Source organism: Myodes glareolus, chromosome 8 (assembly GCF_982192425.1).
Source record: "Myodes glareolus chromosome 8, mMyoGla1.1, whole genome shotgun sequence".
In the NCBI taxonomy this organism is placed as follows: Eukaryota; Metazoa; Chordata; class Mammalia; order Rodentia; family Cricetidae; genus Myodes; species Myodes glareolus.
Window position 1 is genome coordinate 15,161,797 of NC_142033.1, and position 18,174 is coordinate 15,179,970.

The 18,174-nt window shown below is 38.8% G+C and overlaps 1 protein-coding gene across 2 annotated transcripts in view; it reads right to left on the reverse strand.

Annotated features, from left to right (window-relative positions):
* Uso1 (USO1 vesicle transport factor) overlaps positions 1-18,174 on the reverse strand; it is a 74,734-nt gene that overhangs the window by 39,549 nt on the left and 17,011 nt on the right. For both annotated transcript variants that reach the window (XM_048425525.3, XM_048425520.3), the window contains exons 5-7: positions 4,172-4,272; positions 3,664-3,766; positions 3,457-3,512 (exon numbers count right to left, since the gene is read on the reverse strand). In XM_048425525.3, coding sequence (XP_048281482.3) covers positions 3,457-3,512; positions 3,664-3,766; positions 4,172-4,272 — 260 coding nt within the window. The remainder of the gene's footprint in view (positions 1-3,456; positions 3,513-3,663; positions 3,767-4,171; positions 4,273-18,174) is intronic.

Below are 18,174 nucleotides of genomic sequence, written 5' to 3' on the forward strand. Positions count from 1 at the left end.
ACATGAGGGTGCTGGGAATTGAATACAGGTCCTCTGGAAGAGCAGTCACCATTCTGATCGATGAGCCATCTCTCCAGCCTATTATTTCAGTATTACACAGCAAGTACTTATGAGTTCATAGGTGGTGACATGGTGAAAGAGACAATAAATATCTCACGGTAAAAAGCACAGCTTCTACTTCAGAGGAAGAGGTTTGGCACATAGGGACCTCAAGCAAACAGGTTATCTGAGTCCCATGATAGATGAGCAGTTGGCTATTACTGATGGGCAGCTAAGCTTCCGTACAAATTTGAGAATACCCACATCTCGTTGGACTCATTCTACATCTTTCCATGGTTTTCAAATTTCAACACTAACATGAAAGAAAGTTAAACAAGAATTTAGATAGCCAATTCTCCTGCCGACTTACTGCTGTCAGCTTGAATTTAACTGCAAAAGAACAATACCAGTGCACACAGGGCAGAGAGACTCTGAGACTGTAAAGTGGGCAGAAACTAGATGTTCTACTTACTAACCGTGTAACGTTCAGCAAAATATACAAATCCCATGTCTCAGGATACTTATGTGCAAAATAGAACAATACCCTGAATCCTCAGTCATGCTATTGCTTTAAATATCAAAGAGTCTCAGAACTAGGTGTAGCTTCTGTGGAACTCTCTGTATACATTAGACTGGTCTTAAATTCACAGAGATCCTCCTGCCTTTGTCTCCAAAGTGCTTGGGGCTAAAGGCATGTTCTACCACACACAGATCCATAGAGTTTTAAAGACTAAAGGTAGGAAAACAATATCTACACAGTTTACCATTTTAAAATCTCAACATTTATTAGTAGATTGTTTTCCTCTTATGCTAAATAGGTCAATTGAAACCAAGAAAATACAGGTATAAAACATAAAACCAAGACATTACATGCTACAACAAAAATAAAACAATCTCCATTCAAAAAATTAACACAAGTCAACAAAGACAATCATCTTACCTGTTGCAAATAAAAACCAAAGCCAAGAGTAAGAAAAAGGCCAAAAGTCAGAGGAAAATAGACTTAAACCATGATGGGGGTGGTGCCACAGAGGATACTGGGTAGAAAAGATTTGTGGTGGTTTGAAAGAAAATGGCCCCCACAGGGAGTGGTACCTTTAGGAGGGTGGCTTTGCTGGAGTAGGTGTGGCCTTGGAAGTGCGCCACTGTGGGGGGCAGACTTTGAGGTCTCACAGATGCTAAAGCCACACCACTGACACAGTTTCTTCTCCTGCTTGCAGGTCAAGATAGATGACTTGCAGTTTCTTCTCCAGCACCATGTCTGCCTACATGCCACCATGAAGATAATGGACTAAACCTCTGACACTGTAAGCCAGTCCCAATTAAATGTTTTCCTTTATAAGAGTTGCACTGGGCCTTGAGAGGAGATGGCTCAGAGGCTAAGAGTACTGACTGCTCTTCCAGAGGTCCTGAGTTCAACTCCCAGCAACCACATGATGGTTCACAACCATCTATAATGAGACCTGGTGCCATCTTCTGGCATGCAGGTATACATGCAGGCAGAACACTATATATAATAAATAAATAAATCTTTAAAAAAAATTGCTCATTTGACACAATTGGCCATGGTGTATCTTCATAGCAACAGAAACTCTAAGATAGAACAAAGCATCTGATAAAGTTACATAAAAACGTAATAGTTTTATTTTGTACAATGAATATATGCTTGAAGAAGGAATTAAGGAAGTAAAAAAAAATCAAGGTAGGCATATGTTAAAAACCAATTTTATATCTGAAAATCAAAACAAATTCTGATGATATCAACAAAGACTTAGGGAAGGATAATTTCTTCATTTGATGATTCAAACAGCTTCTTATTTGAACTGGGGGCTGAAAAGAAACCTTGAGTTTAAGGTATACAGTCCTATTTTATTTAACTTAAAAATCTACTTATGTGAATAAGTATGTACATGCTTGCTTGTCTATATATGTACTACATCATACAAGTGCCTGTGGAGGCCATAAGACAGGACCTGACTCATTGGAACCAGAGTAATAGGTATGATGAGCTCACGGATGTGGGGACTGGAACCAAACCCTGGTCCTCTCTAACAGAAGCAAATACTCTAAGCTGTTGAGCCATAGCTCTAACCCCTATAGTCATATTTTAATTATGGAAAAACATCCCAAATTATTCCTAGTAGATGGATGCTCATTTAAATAATACAGTTTAAAAAATAACATGTAATGCAGGTACAGAAATTTATGTCTGTAATGCTAACACGCAGGAGGGAAGCTCAAATTTTAAACCTAGCTTGGGCTAGAGTAAGATTCTGTGTCAAGACAAACAAATTAAAAAAACTGTAAAACTATTTAAATATTGATGAATAAAGATTTATTTTTGTAAGTTATATTATAGCATTTTATTATCTATAATACTGCTTTGCCATCCATATGACAAAATTTGTTTATTTTATGTGTGTGAGTGCATGTGTACCATGTACAAGAGTGGTGCCTGCAGAGTGCTGAATGCCCTGGAGCTGCGGTTACAGACGCATGTGAGCGCCATCTGGTGCCAGGAACTGAAGCTGAATCCTATCCAAGAGTAGCAAATGCTCTTAACTGCTGAGCCATCTCTAACCCCACTAGAACAAAATTTTAAATGTTAAGCTTAAAAAATACACACACCACACATACACACACAGACTACCTATATCTGTCTGTCTGTCTATCTATCTATCAATCAATCAGATATTAAATGGACCACAAGACAAGAGTTTGGTTTAGTCCTGTTTCTGTTTTGCATTAACCTGTTAGAAAATCATATGCAAATATTAAAGTACACACTAGAAAGGAAGCTGACTACACAGCAGTCACATTCTGGAGTTAAAGAGAGTCTCAGTGAAAATTCTTTGGACACATATTCAGTGAAATAAGAATGGGGAAGCCAAGTGCAACATTTTGTAAACTTACATCATTTAATGTCTCAGAAGACAATTACTGAGGTGAAATTCTTTTTTTAAAGATTTATTTATTTATTATGTATACAGTGTTCTGCCTGCAGGCCAGAAAAGGGCAGCAGATCTCATTACAGATGGTTATGAGCCACCATGTAGTTGCTGGGGATTGAACTCAGGACCTCTGGAAGAGCAGCCAGTGCTCTTAACCTCTGAGCCATCTCTTTGGGGTGGAATTCTACATCAATATTTAGAAAGCTTAAATACTACACAGAGAAACCCTATCACGAAAAACCAAAAAGAAAGCTTAAACATATGGAATTAGTAAATTTGAAGAGCAAATGGTTTGTTTAACTCTAAATACTTGCCAGGCAGAAGACAAGAAAACAAGTTTAGAAGGTCTAAACGATTGACCATCATCCCACTTTTCCCAAACTAACTTTTCTTAACTTAAAAAAAAGATTTCATTCACAAAGAGAAAAGGCATCATGTGGGCTCCCCCATCTCAAATTGAACTTACATCATTACGTATAATTTCTCTGGAATCTGCCAGTAAGTCCATAAGTCTGGAAACACCTAGAACACGAGAATAACCATGAGGAACATACAAGCAGACTAAAAACGCAAACAGTGATTTAGATCACAATTTATTAAGGCATCACTTCACTTATTTCTAGAAAACGATCCTCATCTTCTTACTCAGAATTACACAGGCCGAGTCACTTACCCATAGGACTGACCAGGATAATCTGCTGCACAGGAGGCCCTAGCTGTTTTAAAAGAGAAGTCAGGAGTCTCACGCCAGGCCAGCGGACATGGAAATCAAATTCCTGCAATGGAAGAATGCCAGCTGTTTAACAACTGTAATCCCTATTTTCAAGAAAAACATTATTTTCAACTAATAGTGTAATGAAAAGCTACAAGTAAAAAATAGAATCATTGAACTTTACAAATGAATTTTAAAAAATAAAAAGCAGTAAGAGTTAGTGTTAATTGATTAAATCAACTAAAATGTTAACAATAAAATACTTTGTAAAACTAGAAATAAGATGCATATTATTTTAATAAATTACATATTTCCTATAGCATGCACGAGGATCTCTGACATGTATTCAAAAAGCATGATACAACAAACTTTACTCCTTTGACAGTATGTACATATTACATCCTCAATAACATCCACAAAGCCAACAAAAGCAGTTTATTAACATGACAGGTCAATGTTCCTTATTTACCTCCAACAAAGATAACAGGAGAGTGACATTTTCTGGCTGCTTAATGAAAATTTCTGTAAACTGGCTTCCCAAATCCTCACTCTGTTTTGTAGAATTTTCTTCTGTAATATTCAAAGAACAAAGTAGTTCAACATGATGCTGTGTTAAAGTATCCTTCTACTGAAGAGTTAAACAGAAAAGGTCATTTTTCTGGAATATAAACAATTCAACAGTATGGCTGGTATTAGTTATACAATCATGAGTGAAAACTTTATTTGTGAACTCACTTTCAAGGCCAGTTAGATTTCATATTTCCTCAAAGACACCAGGTTAGACTTTTATTAGGATAAGGGAATTGTTTAGGGTGGTAGAAATATTTTGTCTTGAATATGGTTCTACCATTTTTTTTTTCTTCAGTGCTGGGATTTGGACTCAGGGCTTTGTTTATGGTGGCAAGCACTTAACCACAGTGCCACATCCCATCAAACACTACCGATTCTTTTGTCTAAACTTACAAGACTATACAACTTCTAGAAGCAAATTTTATTTTTCATAAATTATATCTCTAAATCAATACATCTCAAAACAGTATTCATTGCTGATTTTTATTTGTTAGTGTATTAAATTATAAAATTAAACTAATCGTCTTCAGAGCATCCAGTATTGTTTTCATATAGAACCAAGAACAGTATTTAGCAATAAAAGCAGAATTTAACACTGAATTTCTTTACAATAGTAAGTACTAAAATGACTAACATTTTAAGGACTTAGTGGTAGTGCATGCCTATAATCCCAGCACTTATGAGGCTGAGGCAGGATGGTGGCCTTGAGTGTGCCATAGCACCTGAATAAAGCTAGAAAGAAAGCAAATACTAAGAGTGGGATGCTGTGATAACCCCAGCCACAGGCTTTGTGCCTTGGACTGGTTTTGTTAGAGGACTGTGGAGTACTTCGGAACTTTAGGTTGGAAAAATCATCCAACGCTTAATAAGTCTTCATTCTTGCGGAAGTCTTGAAAGAAACGAACACTGAAAGAAATGCAAACAGTGAGGCCTGTATGGTTTCAAAGACTCTTAAAACAGTTTGTGCCCAGCTTCCATCCAGAGGGCCATCGGAGGGGTGAGTTTGCTCGGACTTTCCCCGACCCCATAGACTCCCAGGTCACCCTGCACTGCTGGCTCCACCCTGCTAAGCTCCCCGTGCCAGCCATCCCAGCTTCCATCCAGAGGGCCATCGGAGGGGTGAGTTTGCTTCAGGCCCGCGGCAGGGGCCTGGCGAGGAGGAGCTTGGACTTTCCCTGACCCCATAGACTCCCAGGTCACCCTGCAGTGCAGGTTCCACCCTGCTAAGCTCTCCCACCTGCCATCCCAGCTTCCATCCAGGTACAAATTCCTATATTTCTCCCTTCCCACTGGGGTCATAAATTTCGCCAGCTAAGCTGCCTTGCACGCTGGGCCTGCTCTGTAGGCGCATCCCGGAAAGAGGGAGTGCCTGTGCTTCAATAGCCTGCCTGAGGAAAGGTAGGCATTCTATCAGTGAATTCCCTGCCCAACAAGGGAACCTGACCCGCTACCAGAAGGTCCAATAGAGAGCATTTGAACGAAGAGATGGGCAGACGCCAAGGCAAGACCTCCAACAATCTGAAAAACAACATGAAAACACCAGATCCCAATGACCCTACAACAGAAGGACTTGAACACTCTAACCCAGAAGAAGTAGAAAAAAGTGCCATTATGAAAGCAATAGAGTCCCTTAAGCAGGATATGAATGACTCCCTTAAAGAATTGGATGAGAAGTATAACAAAAAGTTTGAAGAAATGAGTAGAGAAATGGATGAGAAATATAACAAAAAGTTTGAAGAAATAAGTAAATCCGTGAACGATACCCTGAGAAAAAACAATCAAACAAGTAAAGGAAACAGTCCAAGAATTGAAAACTGAAATGGAGGCCATGAAGAAAACACAAAACGAGAACCGGCTGTATATGGAAAACCTAGGTAAACGAACGGAGACTATAGAATCAAGCATAACCAATAGAATACAAGAGATAGAAGAACGAATCTCAGATTCTGAAGATACCATAGAGAAAATAAATGCTCTGGTCAAAGAAAACAGCAAATCCAACAAATTCTCTTCACAAAACATTCAGGAAATCTGGGACACAATTAAAAAACCAAATCTAAGAATAATAGGTATTGAAGAAGGAGAAGAAATGCAGATCAAAGGCCCAGAAAATATATTTAACAAAATTATAGAAGAAAAGTTTCCCAATCTAAAGAACGATATTCCTATGAAGGTTCAAGAAGCATACAGAACGCCGAATAGACTGGATAAAAAAACCCGTCCCCTCGCCATATAATAATCAAAACACAAAACATTCAGATTAAAGAAAGAATATTAAGAGCTGCAAAGGAAAAAGGTCAAGTGACTTATAAAGGTAAACCTATAAGGCTTACACCAGACTTCTCTATGGAAACCATGAAAGCCAGAAGATCCTGGATAGAGGTACTGCAGAAACTAAGAGACCATGGATGCAAACCCAGACTACTATACCCAGCCAAGCTATTGTTCACTATCAACGGAGAAAACAAAATATTCCAGGATAAAAATAAATTTAAACAATTCGTAGCCACAAATCCAGCCTCACAGAAAGTAATAGAAGGAAAATCGCAACCCAAGGAATCCAACATTGCCATCACTGCCTACAATAACCCAGACATCTAGCGACCCTTCACAACCACAACTCAAAGAAGAGAAACACACAAACTCTACTACACACACACACACACACAAAATAATAAACGGAATCAACAACCACTGGTCATTAATATCACTTAATATTAATGGACTCAACTCACCTATAAAAAGGCACAGACTTAGAGACTGGATAAGAAAACAGGATCCAACATTCTGCTGTTTACAAGAAACACACCTCAACCACAAAGATAGACATCTACTCAGAGTAAAGGGTTGGGAAAAGGTTTTCCAAGCAAACGGACCTAAGAAACAAGCTGGTGTGGCCATTCTAATATCTAACAAAATTGACTTCAAACTAAAATCAATCAGAAGAGATGGAGATGGACATTTCATACTCATAACAGGAACAATTAATCAGGAGGAAGTCTCAATCCTGAATATCTACGCCCCTAATATAAAAGCACCCACTTATGTAAAAGAAAAACTTTTAGAACTCAAGGCAGTCATCAAACCACACACACTAATAGTAGGAGACTTCAACACACCTCTCTCACCAATGGACAGGTCACTCAAACAGAAACTCAACAGAGAAATAAGAGAATTGCTAGAGGTAATGAATCAAATGGACTTAACAGATATCTATAGAACATTCTACCCAAAAAGGAAAGAATATACCTTCTTCTCTGCAGTTCATGGAACCTTCTTGAAAATTGACCACATACTCGGTAACAAAGCAAACTTCCACAGATACAAAGAAATATTAGTAATCGCCTGTGTCTTGTCGGATCACCACGGAATAAAGTTAGAATTCAATAACAATTCGAATACCAGAAAGCCTACAAACGCGTGGAAGTTGAACAGTCAACTACTGAATCATCCTTGGGTCAAGGAAGAAATAAAGAAAGAAATTAAAGTCTTCTTGAATTTAATGAAAATAAAGACACAACATACTCAAACCTATGGGACACAATGAAAGCAGTTCTAAGAGGAAAGTTCATAGCACTAAGTGCCCAATTAAAGAAAACGGAGAAAGCATATATTGGAGACTTAACAGCACACCTAAAAGCTCTGGAAAAAAAAGAAGCAGACTCTCCCAGGAGGAGTAGAAGATTGGAAATAATCAAACTGAGGGCTGAAATCAACAAAATAGAAACACAGAAAACAATACAAAAAATCAATGAAACAAAAGTTGGTTCTTGGAGAAAATCAACAAGATTGACAAACCCCTAGCCAAACTAATCAAACAGCAGAGAGAGAACACTCAAATTAATAAGATCAGAAATGAAAAGGGGGACATAACAACAGACACAGTGGAAATTCAGAGAAACATTAGATCTTACCACGGGAGTTTATATGCCACAAAGTTGGAAAATGTACAAGAAATGGATGGTTTTTAGATAAATACCATTTACCAAAGTTAAATCAAGACCAAGTGAACAATCTAAATAGACCTCTTAGTCGCGAAGAATTAGAAGCTGTTATCAAAAACCTCCCGACCAAAAAAAGCCCAGGACCAGATGGTTTCAATGCAGAATTCTACCAGAATTTCCAGGAAGAGCTAATACCTATACTCCTTAATGTGTTTCACAATATAGAAACAGAAGAATCATTGCCAAACTCTTTTTATGAAGCTACAGTTACCCTGATACCAAAACCACACAAAGACACAACCAAGAAAGAGAATTACAGACCAATCTCACTCATGAACATTGACGCTAAAATACTCAATAAAATACTGGCAAACCGAATCCAAGAATACATTAGAAAAATTATCCATTATGATCAAGTGCGCTTCATCCCAGAGATGCAGGGCTGGTTCAACATACGCAAATGCATCAATGTAATCCATCATATAAATAAACTGAAAGAAAAAAAAACATATGATCATTTCATTGGATGCTGAAAAAGCATTTGACAAAATTCAACACCCCTTTATGATAAAGGTGTTGGAGAGATTGGGTATACGAGGATCATACCTAAATATAATAAAAGCAATATATAGTAAGCCGACAGCTAACATCAAATTGAACGGAGAGAAACTCAAAGCCATTCCACTAAAATCACGAACACAACAAGGCTATCCACTCTCTCCATACCTCTTCAATATAGTGCTTGAAGTTCTAGCAATAGCAATAAGACAACATAAGGGGATCAAGGGGATTCGAATTGGAAAGGATGAAGTTAAAACTTTCGTTATTTGCAGATGATATGATAGTGTACATAAGTGACCCCAAAAACTCTACCAAAGAACTTCTACAATTGATAAACACCTTTAGTAATGTGGCAGGATACAAGATCAACTCCAAAAAATCGGTTGCCCTCCTATACACAAAGGATAAAGAAGCAGAGAGGGAAATCAGAGAAACATCACCTTTCATGATAGCCACAAATAGCATAAAATATCTTGGGGTAACTCTAACCAAGGAAGTGAAAGACCTATTTGACAAGAACTTTAAGTCCTTGAAGAAAGAAATTGAGGAGGATACCAGAAAATGGAAAGACCTCCCCTGCTCTTGGATTGGGAGAATCAACATAGTAAAAATGGCAATTCTACCAAAAGCAATCTATAGATTCAACGCAATTCCCATCAAAATTCCATCAAACTTCTTCACAGACCTTGAGAGAACAATAATCAAGTTTATATGGAAAAACAAAAAACCCAGGATAGCCAAAACAATCTTATACAATAAAGGAACGTCTGGAGGCATTACCATCCCTGACTTCAAACTCTATTACAGAGCAACAGTATTGAAAACAGCTTGGTAGGGGCTGGAGAGATGGCTCAGAGGTTAAGAGCATTGCCTGCTCTTCCAAAGGTCCTGAGTTCAATTCCCAGCAACCACATGGTGGCTCACAACCATCTGTAATGGGGTCTGGTGCCCTCTTCTGGTCTGCAGGCACACAGACAGACAGAATATTGTATACATAATAAATAAATAAATAAATAAATAAATATTTAAAAAAACAGCTTGGTATTGGCATAACAACAGAGAAGTCGACCTATGGAATCGAATAGAAGACCCGGGTATTAACCCACAAACGTATGAACACCTGATATTTGACAAGGGAGCTAAAGGTATACAATGGAAGAAGGAAAGCATCTTTAACAAATGGTGCTGGCATAACTGGATGTCAACCTGTAGAAGAATGAAAATAGATCCATATCTATCACCATGCACAAAACTCAGGTCCAAATGGATTAAAGACATCAACATTAATCCGACCACTTTGAACCTGATAGAAGAGAAAGTGGGAAGTAGTCTACAAGACATAGGCACAGGAGACCAGTTCCTAAGCAGAACCCCAGGAGCGCAGACAATAAGAGAAGCAATGAATAAATGGGACCTACTGAAACTGAGAGGCTTCTGTAAAGCAAAGGACACTGTCAGTAAGACAAAAAGGCTACCTTCCAACTGGGAGAAGATCTTCACAAACCCCTCATCAGACAAAGGTCTGATCTCCAAAATATACAAAGAACTCAAGAAACTAGACACTAAAACTCTAATTAACCCAATTAAAAAATGGGGTACTGAACTGAACAGAGAATTCACAACAGATGAACTCCGAATGGCCAAAAGGCACTTAAGGTCATGCTCAACCTCCTTAGCAATCAGGGAAATGCAAATCAAAACAACTTTGATATATCATCTTACACCTGTCAGAATAGCCAAACTCAAAAACACCAATGATAGCCTATGCTGGAGAGGATGTGGAATGAGGGGAACACTCATCCATTGTTGGTGGGAATGCAAACTTGTGCAGCCATTGTGGAAATCAGTGTGGCGGTTTCTCAGGAAACTGGGAGTCAACCTCCCTCAGGACCCAGCAATTTCACTCTTGGGAATATACCCAAGAGATGCCCTATCATACTACAAAAGCATTTGTTCAACTATGTTCATAGCAGCACTATTTGTAATAGCCAGAACCTGGAAACAACCTAGGTGCCCCTCAATAGAAGAATGGTTAAAAAAGGTGTGGAACATATACACATTAGAGTTCTACTCAGCGGTAAAAAAACAATGACATCTTGAATTTTGCATGAAAATGGATGGAAATAGAAAATGCTTTACTGAGTGAGGTAAGCCAGACCCAAAAAGAGGAATATGGTATGTATTCACTCATATGTGGATTCTAACCATAATTAAAGGTCTTTGAACCTATTATTCGTGATCCTAGAGAAACTAAATAAGAAGGTGAACCTGATGAAAATCATGTAGCTATCTGCCTGGAGATTGGAAATAGACAAGAGTCCCAGGTAACCTCGGGTGCATGGGGGGTGGGGGGGTGGGAGGGTTGTTGGAAGGGGAGAGGGTTAGAGAGAAGGGAGTAGGGGAGGAATGGGGAAAGCTAGGTGGACTGGGATGGGGGGAGGGAAGAAGGATGGATATGGGATCAGGGAAGAATATATTTCAACTAAGGGAGTCATTCTAGGGTTTACAGGAGACTTGATTATAAATGGGATCCCAGGTCCAAGGAGAGATCCCCAGATTGTTCTCTGGACAGAAGAGAGGGTGCCTGAAACGGCCTAGGCCCATAACCATACTGATGAATATTTTGCTTATCACCATAAAACCTTCATCTGGCGATGGATGGAGATAGAGACAGAGACCCACATCGGAACACTGGACTTAACTCCCTAGGTCCAAACGAGAAGCAGAAGGAAAGAGAACGTGAGCAAAGAAGGCAAGATCAGAGAGAACCTTCATCCGAAGATGGATGGCGATACAGACGGAGACCCACATTGGAGCACCGGACTGAGCCCCCCAAGGTCCAAATGAGGAGCAGAAGGAGGAAGAAAATGAAAAAGGAAATAAGGACTGCGAGGGATGCGATCACCCACTGATACAAGGGGACGAATCTAATGAGAGTTTACCAAGGCCAGTTGGACTGGGACTGAACGAGGACGCAATCCAACCAGATTCTCTGAATGTGGCCGGATTCTCTGAATGTGGCTGGACCGGAGTCTTTCTGAAAAGCCATTGACAATGGGACTGGGACTTGTTTCCTCTGCATATGCTGGATTTTGCGGATCCAGTCCGTCTGGACACTCACCTTCCTGGACCTGGAGGGAGGCGGGAGGAACTTGAACTTCTCACTGGGCAGGAAACCCTGACTGCTCTTAGGGATGGAGAGGGAGGAGGAGAGGGAGTGGGGGGAATGGGAGGGTGGTGGGAGGAGGGGTGGAAATGGAAACTTTTATAATTTAATAAAATTACAAAAAAAAAACAGTTTGTGACATTTTGGATTAAGAATCTATAGGGGCAAGAGATGCTCAGCAGCGAAGAGCACGGTTGCTGCTGCAGAGGACCTGGATTCGGTCCCCAGCACCCACATGGTGGTTTACAACTAGTCATAATTCCAGATCCCACATTCCATGGGATCCAAAGTCCTCTGCTCACCCCTGTGAGCATCAGGCAAAATATTCATTCAGATATAATAAACATATCTCTTCCCAAGAGAGGAATCTGTGTATACTGATCCATTGGGGCTGAAGAATCAGCTATGATTAACAAGAGATCAGAACCACTGTGCTTCACTGGGGCAATGGGATGCTGGTCTGCCGGGGCTGAAAGGTCAGCTGTGATTGATAAGAGATCAGCTTCACTGAGGTGAAGTCTGCTTCACTGGGACAACAGGAAAGTCTTTCCTTAGGGTCAGTGCTGGGAAGCTGTGGTCCAAGTCTGTATCTCAAGCTGATAGTAGAATGTAGCAAGGTCTAAGAGTCCCGCCATGGTATTGGATTTGAAGGCATGAAAGATGAAAGATAGGAGTGGAGGGTTGAGGGATGGTGTCACAGAGAGCAGCTTAGGTCTGACACTCGGTCCATTGTGGCTGGCACTGCGCCCTGAGCAGGTGGTCCCAGGCTGTATTTAAGAAGTTAAGCATGAGCAGGAGCCAGCAAGCAGGATTCCCACCCTGACTTCTTTCAGTGATAAACTGTGACTCGGAAGGGAAAGCCAAATAAGTCCTTTGCTCCCCTAAGTGCTTTTGATTGTGGTGTTGTTACAACAACAGAATAAACATATACAAAGCCTAAATCATTAAAAAAAAAGTTGATAAAAATTGATCTAATCAAATTCCAGTAGTCCTGAACTAGAAGCAACGGAAAACCCTCTTAAAGTTGCATACTGGGGCTGTAGTGATGGCTCAGTGGTTAAGATCACTGGCTGCTCTTCCAGAGGACCCAGGCTCAATTCCCAGCACCCACAGGTTGGCTCATAACTGCCTGTAACTCCAGTTCTAGGAGATCCTATGCCCTCTTCTGGCCTCAATAGGCACCAGGCATGTAAGTGATATACAGACAAGCATGCGGACAAAACATTCATAAAATAAATAAAAACAAACTAACTAAATAAATACACATAAAGTAAATAAGAACAAACAAACTAAATAAATAAATAAATAAACTAGTCAAAGAAGAAAAAAGTACCGATTTCATGGACTCATCCTATAAAATATTTTTTTGCTAATTTAAAAAGATGTATTTACCTTTTAACTTACATGCATGAGCATTCTGCCTGCATCTGCACCATGTGCGTGCTTAGTGCCTTAAAACTATTCTAATGGATGGCTATGAACCACCATAAGGGCTGGGAAGCAAATTTGGGTCCTCTACAAAAGCAACAAACGCTCTTAACCCCTGAGCATCTATCTCTCCAGCCTGTGAGTTGCTTCTTCAAATGCTGAAACATTTCTATGTAGGTAATTACAAACAATTAACCTATATTTTGAGCCTTGGTGAGCTTTTCAAAATATAGGATAGTGGGGCATTGTAACATGCATATGCTGAAAGCAAGAGCCTAGAGACACATGTTCCTGACAAGAGTTGAACAGCTTCTCACTGCAGGCTTCTCAGCGCTTATAATCCTGGTAGGAATTTTGTGGGACCTCAGAGGGGATCAGGCTGGCCTTGAACTCAGAGAACCGCCTGCCTCTGCCTCCTGAGTGCTGGGATCAAAGGAGTGCACCACCACTCTTAAACATTCCAGGACCACCTGCCCAGAAGTGGCACCACCACAATGGCTGGGCCCTCCCACAACAATGGCCAGAATCATATCAATCACCTGTATTCTTGCCTACAGGCCAACCTTATGCAGCCATTTTCTAAATTAAGTTCATTCTTCCTAGATATGCCTAGGTTTGTATCAACTTGGCAAAATCAACCATGACAACCATCAATCTTAAAAAAAAAAATCACAGTCCTAAGGCAGTACATCCAGGATATATTTTTTAAACATTTTATTTTAAATACTTTATTTATTTTGTGTGCATTGATGTTTTGCCTGCATGTATGTCAATGAGAGGACACCAGATCCCCTGGAACTGGAGTTACAGACGGTTGTGAGCTGCCATGTGGGTGCTGGGGATTGAATGAGGTCCCCTGGAAGAGCAGCCTGTGCTCTTCACCACAGAATCATCTTTCTAGCTCCAATATTTATTTATTTTTATTTTATATGTATGGGTGTTTCCCCTGCTTGTATGCCTGAGTAACAAATACATGCAGTGCCTGTAAAGGCCAGAAGAGGGTATAAGATCCTCTGGAACAGGGGTTACAGAAGGTCGGGAGCCACCATTTGAGTGCTGGGAAAAGGAGCCTAGGGCCCTTTGGAAGAGCAGCCAGGGTTTTAACCACTGACCCATCTGTTTGACCCCAGGACTTTCAAACTTTAATGGATGCCTCAAACTAGCTAAGCAACAGTACACAAAGCTTTTAGTGGTAATGTAAAATTGTTAAAACTATTAAATTAATCATATCTAAAAGTTGTAAATTAAAACTACAGCCATAAGAAATTTTATCTAGCTTGGCATGGTGGTACAAACTTAATCCCAGCAATCTGAGAGGCAGAGGCAGGGGGATCTCTGTGAGTTCAAGGCCAGCCTGGTGTACATAGTAAGTTCCAGGATAGCCAGAGCTATGTAGAAAAAGACCTTGTCTCAATAAGACAAAACAAAATTATATCTATGATACATACAGGCAAAGGCATGAGACAAATCATCTTGTCACACTGGCATACTTATATCACAGATGATTTTATCTCTCTAACCTTAGTTTATATACTATGTGTAACACTTTCTCTAACCTGTAAAAATAGGTGATCCATTAATGTAAGTGGGAAAAATGTGATCTACTGTTAAAGCAAAGATAAACCTAAAACAGAAGAGTAAAATCAAAGACTGGATCTTAAGTCCATATGTGTGTGTATATTCATACCCCATATATAATATATACATATATCCCACCACTTTCCAGATCTATTTATGCAATTAGTGTTTAACTAAACATACAGACATGTTTGTTCATAAAATATATTTATAGGGGTCTGCTTTCCAGAAGTGTGAACTGTTTAGAAAGCACTGTGGGACCTTTTAGTGGAACTCTACACCAAGTTCACAATCTATACTCTAGCGAGCAAAATTGCTGTGTAGAAGGAGGTGATCTAAAGTAGAGCATGGTGGCATATGCCTGTAATCCCAGCATTCAGAAAACAGAGACAGGAGGATCACAGCAAGTTCTAAGTCAGGCTAACATACAAAATGAGTTCCAGGCCAGCAGGGACCACATTATAAGACCCTATCTCAAAAATCCAAGACTTCCACCTCCAGTCCCCTGAAAAAGAGAAGAAAAAGAGATATTCTAACTAAAGTACTCCTACCTAACAGAGCTAGAACATCAGGTAATCTTTTACAAATGTGGCCCAACAGTTAAGCAGGTATGCCTATTTTTAAATGCTTATCTTAATTTTCTATCAACCAATTATGTAAATTACACAATTCTAAGTTCTAGTTAGAATGTAAAATTGGCCACACTATTCAACTGAAATATCCATGGAGTATTTAAAAACAAGAAAGGACAGTGAGAGAAAAGACACTGTCTGTTAGCCATGTCCTAGTGTATGAGGACAATGGCCAGTCTTTGGCTGGTTAATCTGAGGAAAGAGAAGCAACAACCTATCTTGAGGCTGCTATGAGGCTTAAGTAAGATACTGACATGAAAGGATTCTGCACACTTTAAAGCTCTACACAAATATGCGAAAACAACAGTAGAAAACCAGCTCCTGATCTGTACCATTCCAAAGAAACAGTTAGACAGAGTCATGGCAGTGTTCCGGGATTTTCTGATTTCAAACAACAGACTTGAATGTAGAAATAGCATTATGGTACATTAGTTTTCTGTTAGGTATTGGCAACTGTTATTTTAAATCTAGTTTAGATAATATTTCATTCATTCTAAAAAGTATTTAGGAATATTAGTTAAACAAAATAAGAAAACAATTATTTTAATTACAAAGAAAAAATATGGTTAAAAGTTACTAGAAGTCAAACAGGTCACAAGAGGGTAAGTATCAGTGAACTCTAGAAACCAATGTAGAAGGTCAGTACCTGGAGCACAGCTGTGCACGTGGCACTTTAAAGGGACAACATCAACATACGTATATTCTCTGTATTGAGTGCTTTCCAGCTTACTCAATATAAGTAGATATGTATGCATCCATGTGTATACATATTCAAATATTGTTTATAAATAATTTGCTTTCCAGAAAGTGTATACAAAAAAATTTAAATAAAAGGAATCTGAGGAAAGTTTTTATTTTATTAAAAGATACACTAGAATTGTTTCATGTTGTGGACTGCAGATTATTAAATATTCCTGTTTAATAACAGATCTGACACACTGAAACCAATGCCAGAGTTTTTAGAAGCCAGAAGAAACAGCATTTGACAGTGTCCTTTTATATTACCAGGTCTTAAGTCTAAAGCATCATGCATATGAAAATGCAAACCTTTACCTTCAACATCATCTGAAAAGGTAGATGAAAATAAATAAATAAGAAGCAGGTGACAAGGAAAACTATTCATATCTATCTGTATAAACACAGAAGCAGATCAAGTCAGCAGTGTAGTTCTTGGAAAATGAGATTCCATCATTTAAGGCAAACAGCTGAGGAGCATCCAAGACACATGGAATACACTATATTATTAGGGCTATGAGACAGATTTATCACTAACGGGTTATAAAATATTCCCAAAATAAAGAACTCTAAATAATTTTTAGGTCACTGGAGAATTATCTTGCAGTAAAGCATTAAAGAGAAGGCACTGAGACTACAACTCAAGAATACATTTCTTAATATCTAGTTTTTAAAAATTTACTCACTTAACTGAAGAAAAAGTCCCTAAAAAATTACTCTGCTACTGTTTATCCAAAGTTGTTTTCCTATTTTATCAAAGACTTTTGAATGATGAATTAAAAATAAAGAGCACAGAAACAGGCACTGTGGCACCTGCCTAAAATCCTAGCACCCAGGAAGCTGGTGCACAAAGACTGGGTATGGAGGGTCAGCTTGAACTATGTGGTGAGTTCATGCCTCAATAACACAGTGAAAATGTCTCAAAAAATGCAAGTAAGTACAACAAAATAATCCCAAATACACACAAGAAAAAACCACCTCCCATACCAAATATCTAAGAAATGAAGGGGTTTTAAGTCATTTTTTTTTTTTTTAACAAGTGTGCTGAGTGGCTGGGCATGATTTGGCACGCCTTTAATCCCAGCACATGAGAGGCAGAGGCAGGAAGATCTATGACTTTGGAGTCAATTTGGTCTACAAAGTGAGTTCCAGGACAGCCAGGACATAGACCCCTGATGCAAACAACAAAAGGTATGTTGCATTTAATTTTCTAATCTGATAAACACTAGGAGAAGCAAGTACCTTTTCTTCAAGAAATATTTTTGTGTATATGTTTAAGCGGCTATGTATTCAATTTCCTTTTCTACAGAAAATAAATTATGTTTACTAAATATTTTTGCCCTTTAGAAATTAAGAAACTTCTAGGCAAGGTATACCAGAGAGAAATAAAATTGTAAAAAAAGTGTACTTCATTCTATGGGACCATGACCACCCCCACGTCACTCCAACACTCACACTACCAGTAAGTACTCTGTGGGTTAACAAGCACATGCTTTTCTGCTCAACTGTTAACAAAATATGCGTAAGGTCAATATTTATTTATAATTTTTGTTTTGTCATACATCAGCATAAATTAGAATTATAAAACACATGAGTATGTCTGCTTTTTCCTCTAAAATAATGGAAACCCCACTAATGTCTTACTGTAACCAACATTGGCTATGTAGAATATTCTCAGTAGCACTAGGAAATGTTGCTCACCGAGGAAATTTTCACTATTTACACAACAAAGGTACAGACATCCAACCAAGCCTCTCACGAAATAACAAAGAAAAATAATTTTAAAAAACCTTCCTAAATTTAGTAAATTGTTGCTCTTTACAAATTAACAAAGTCTTAGGAAAATAACGGTTTAAGT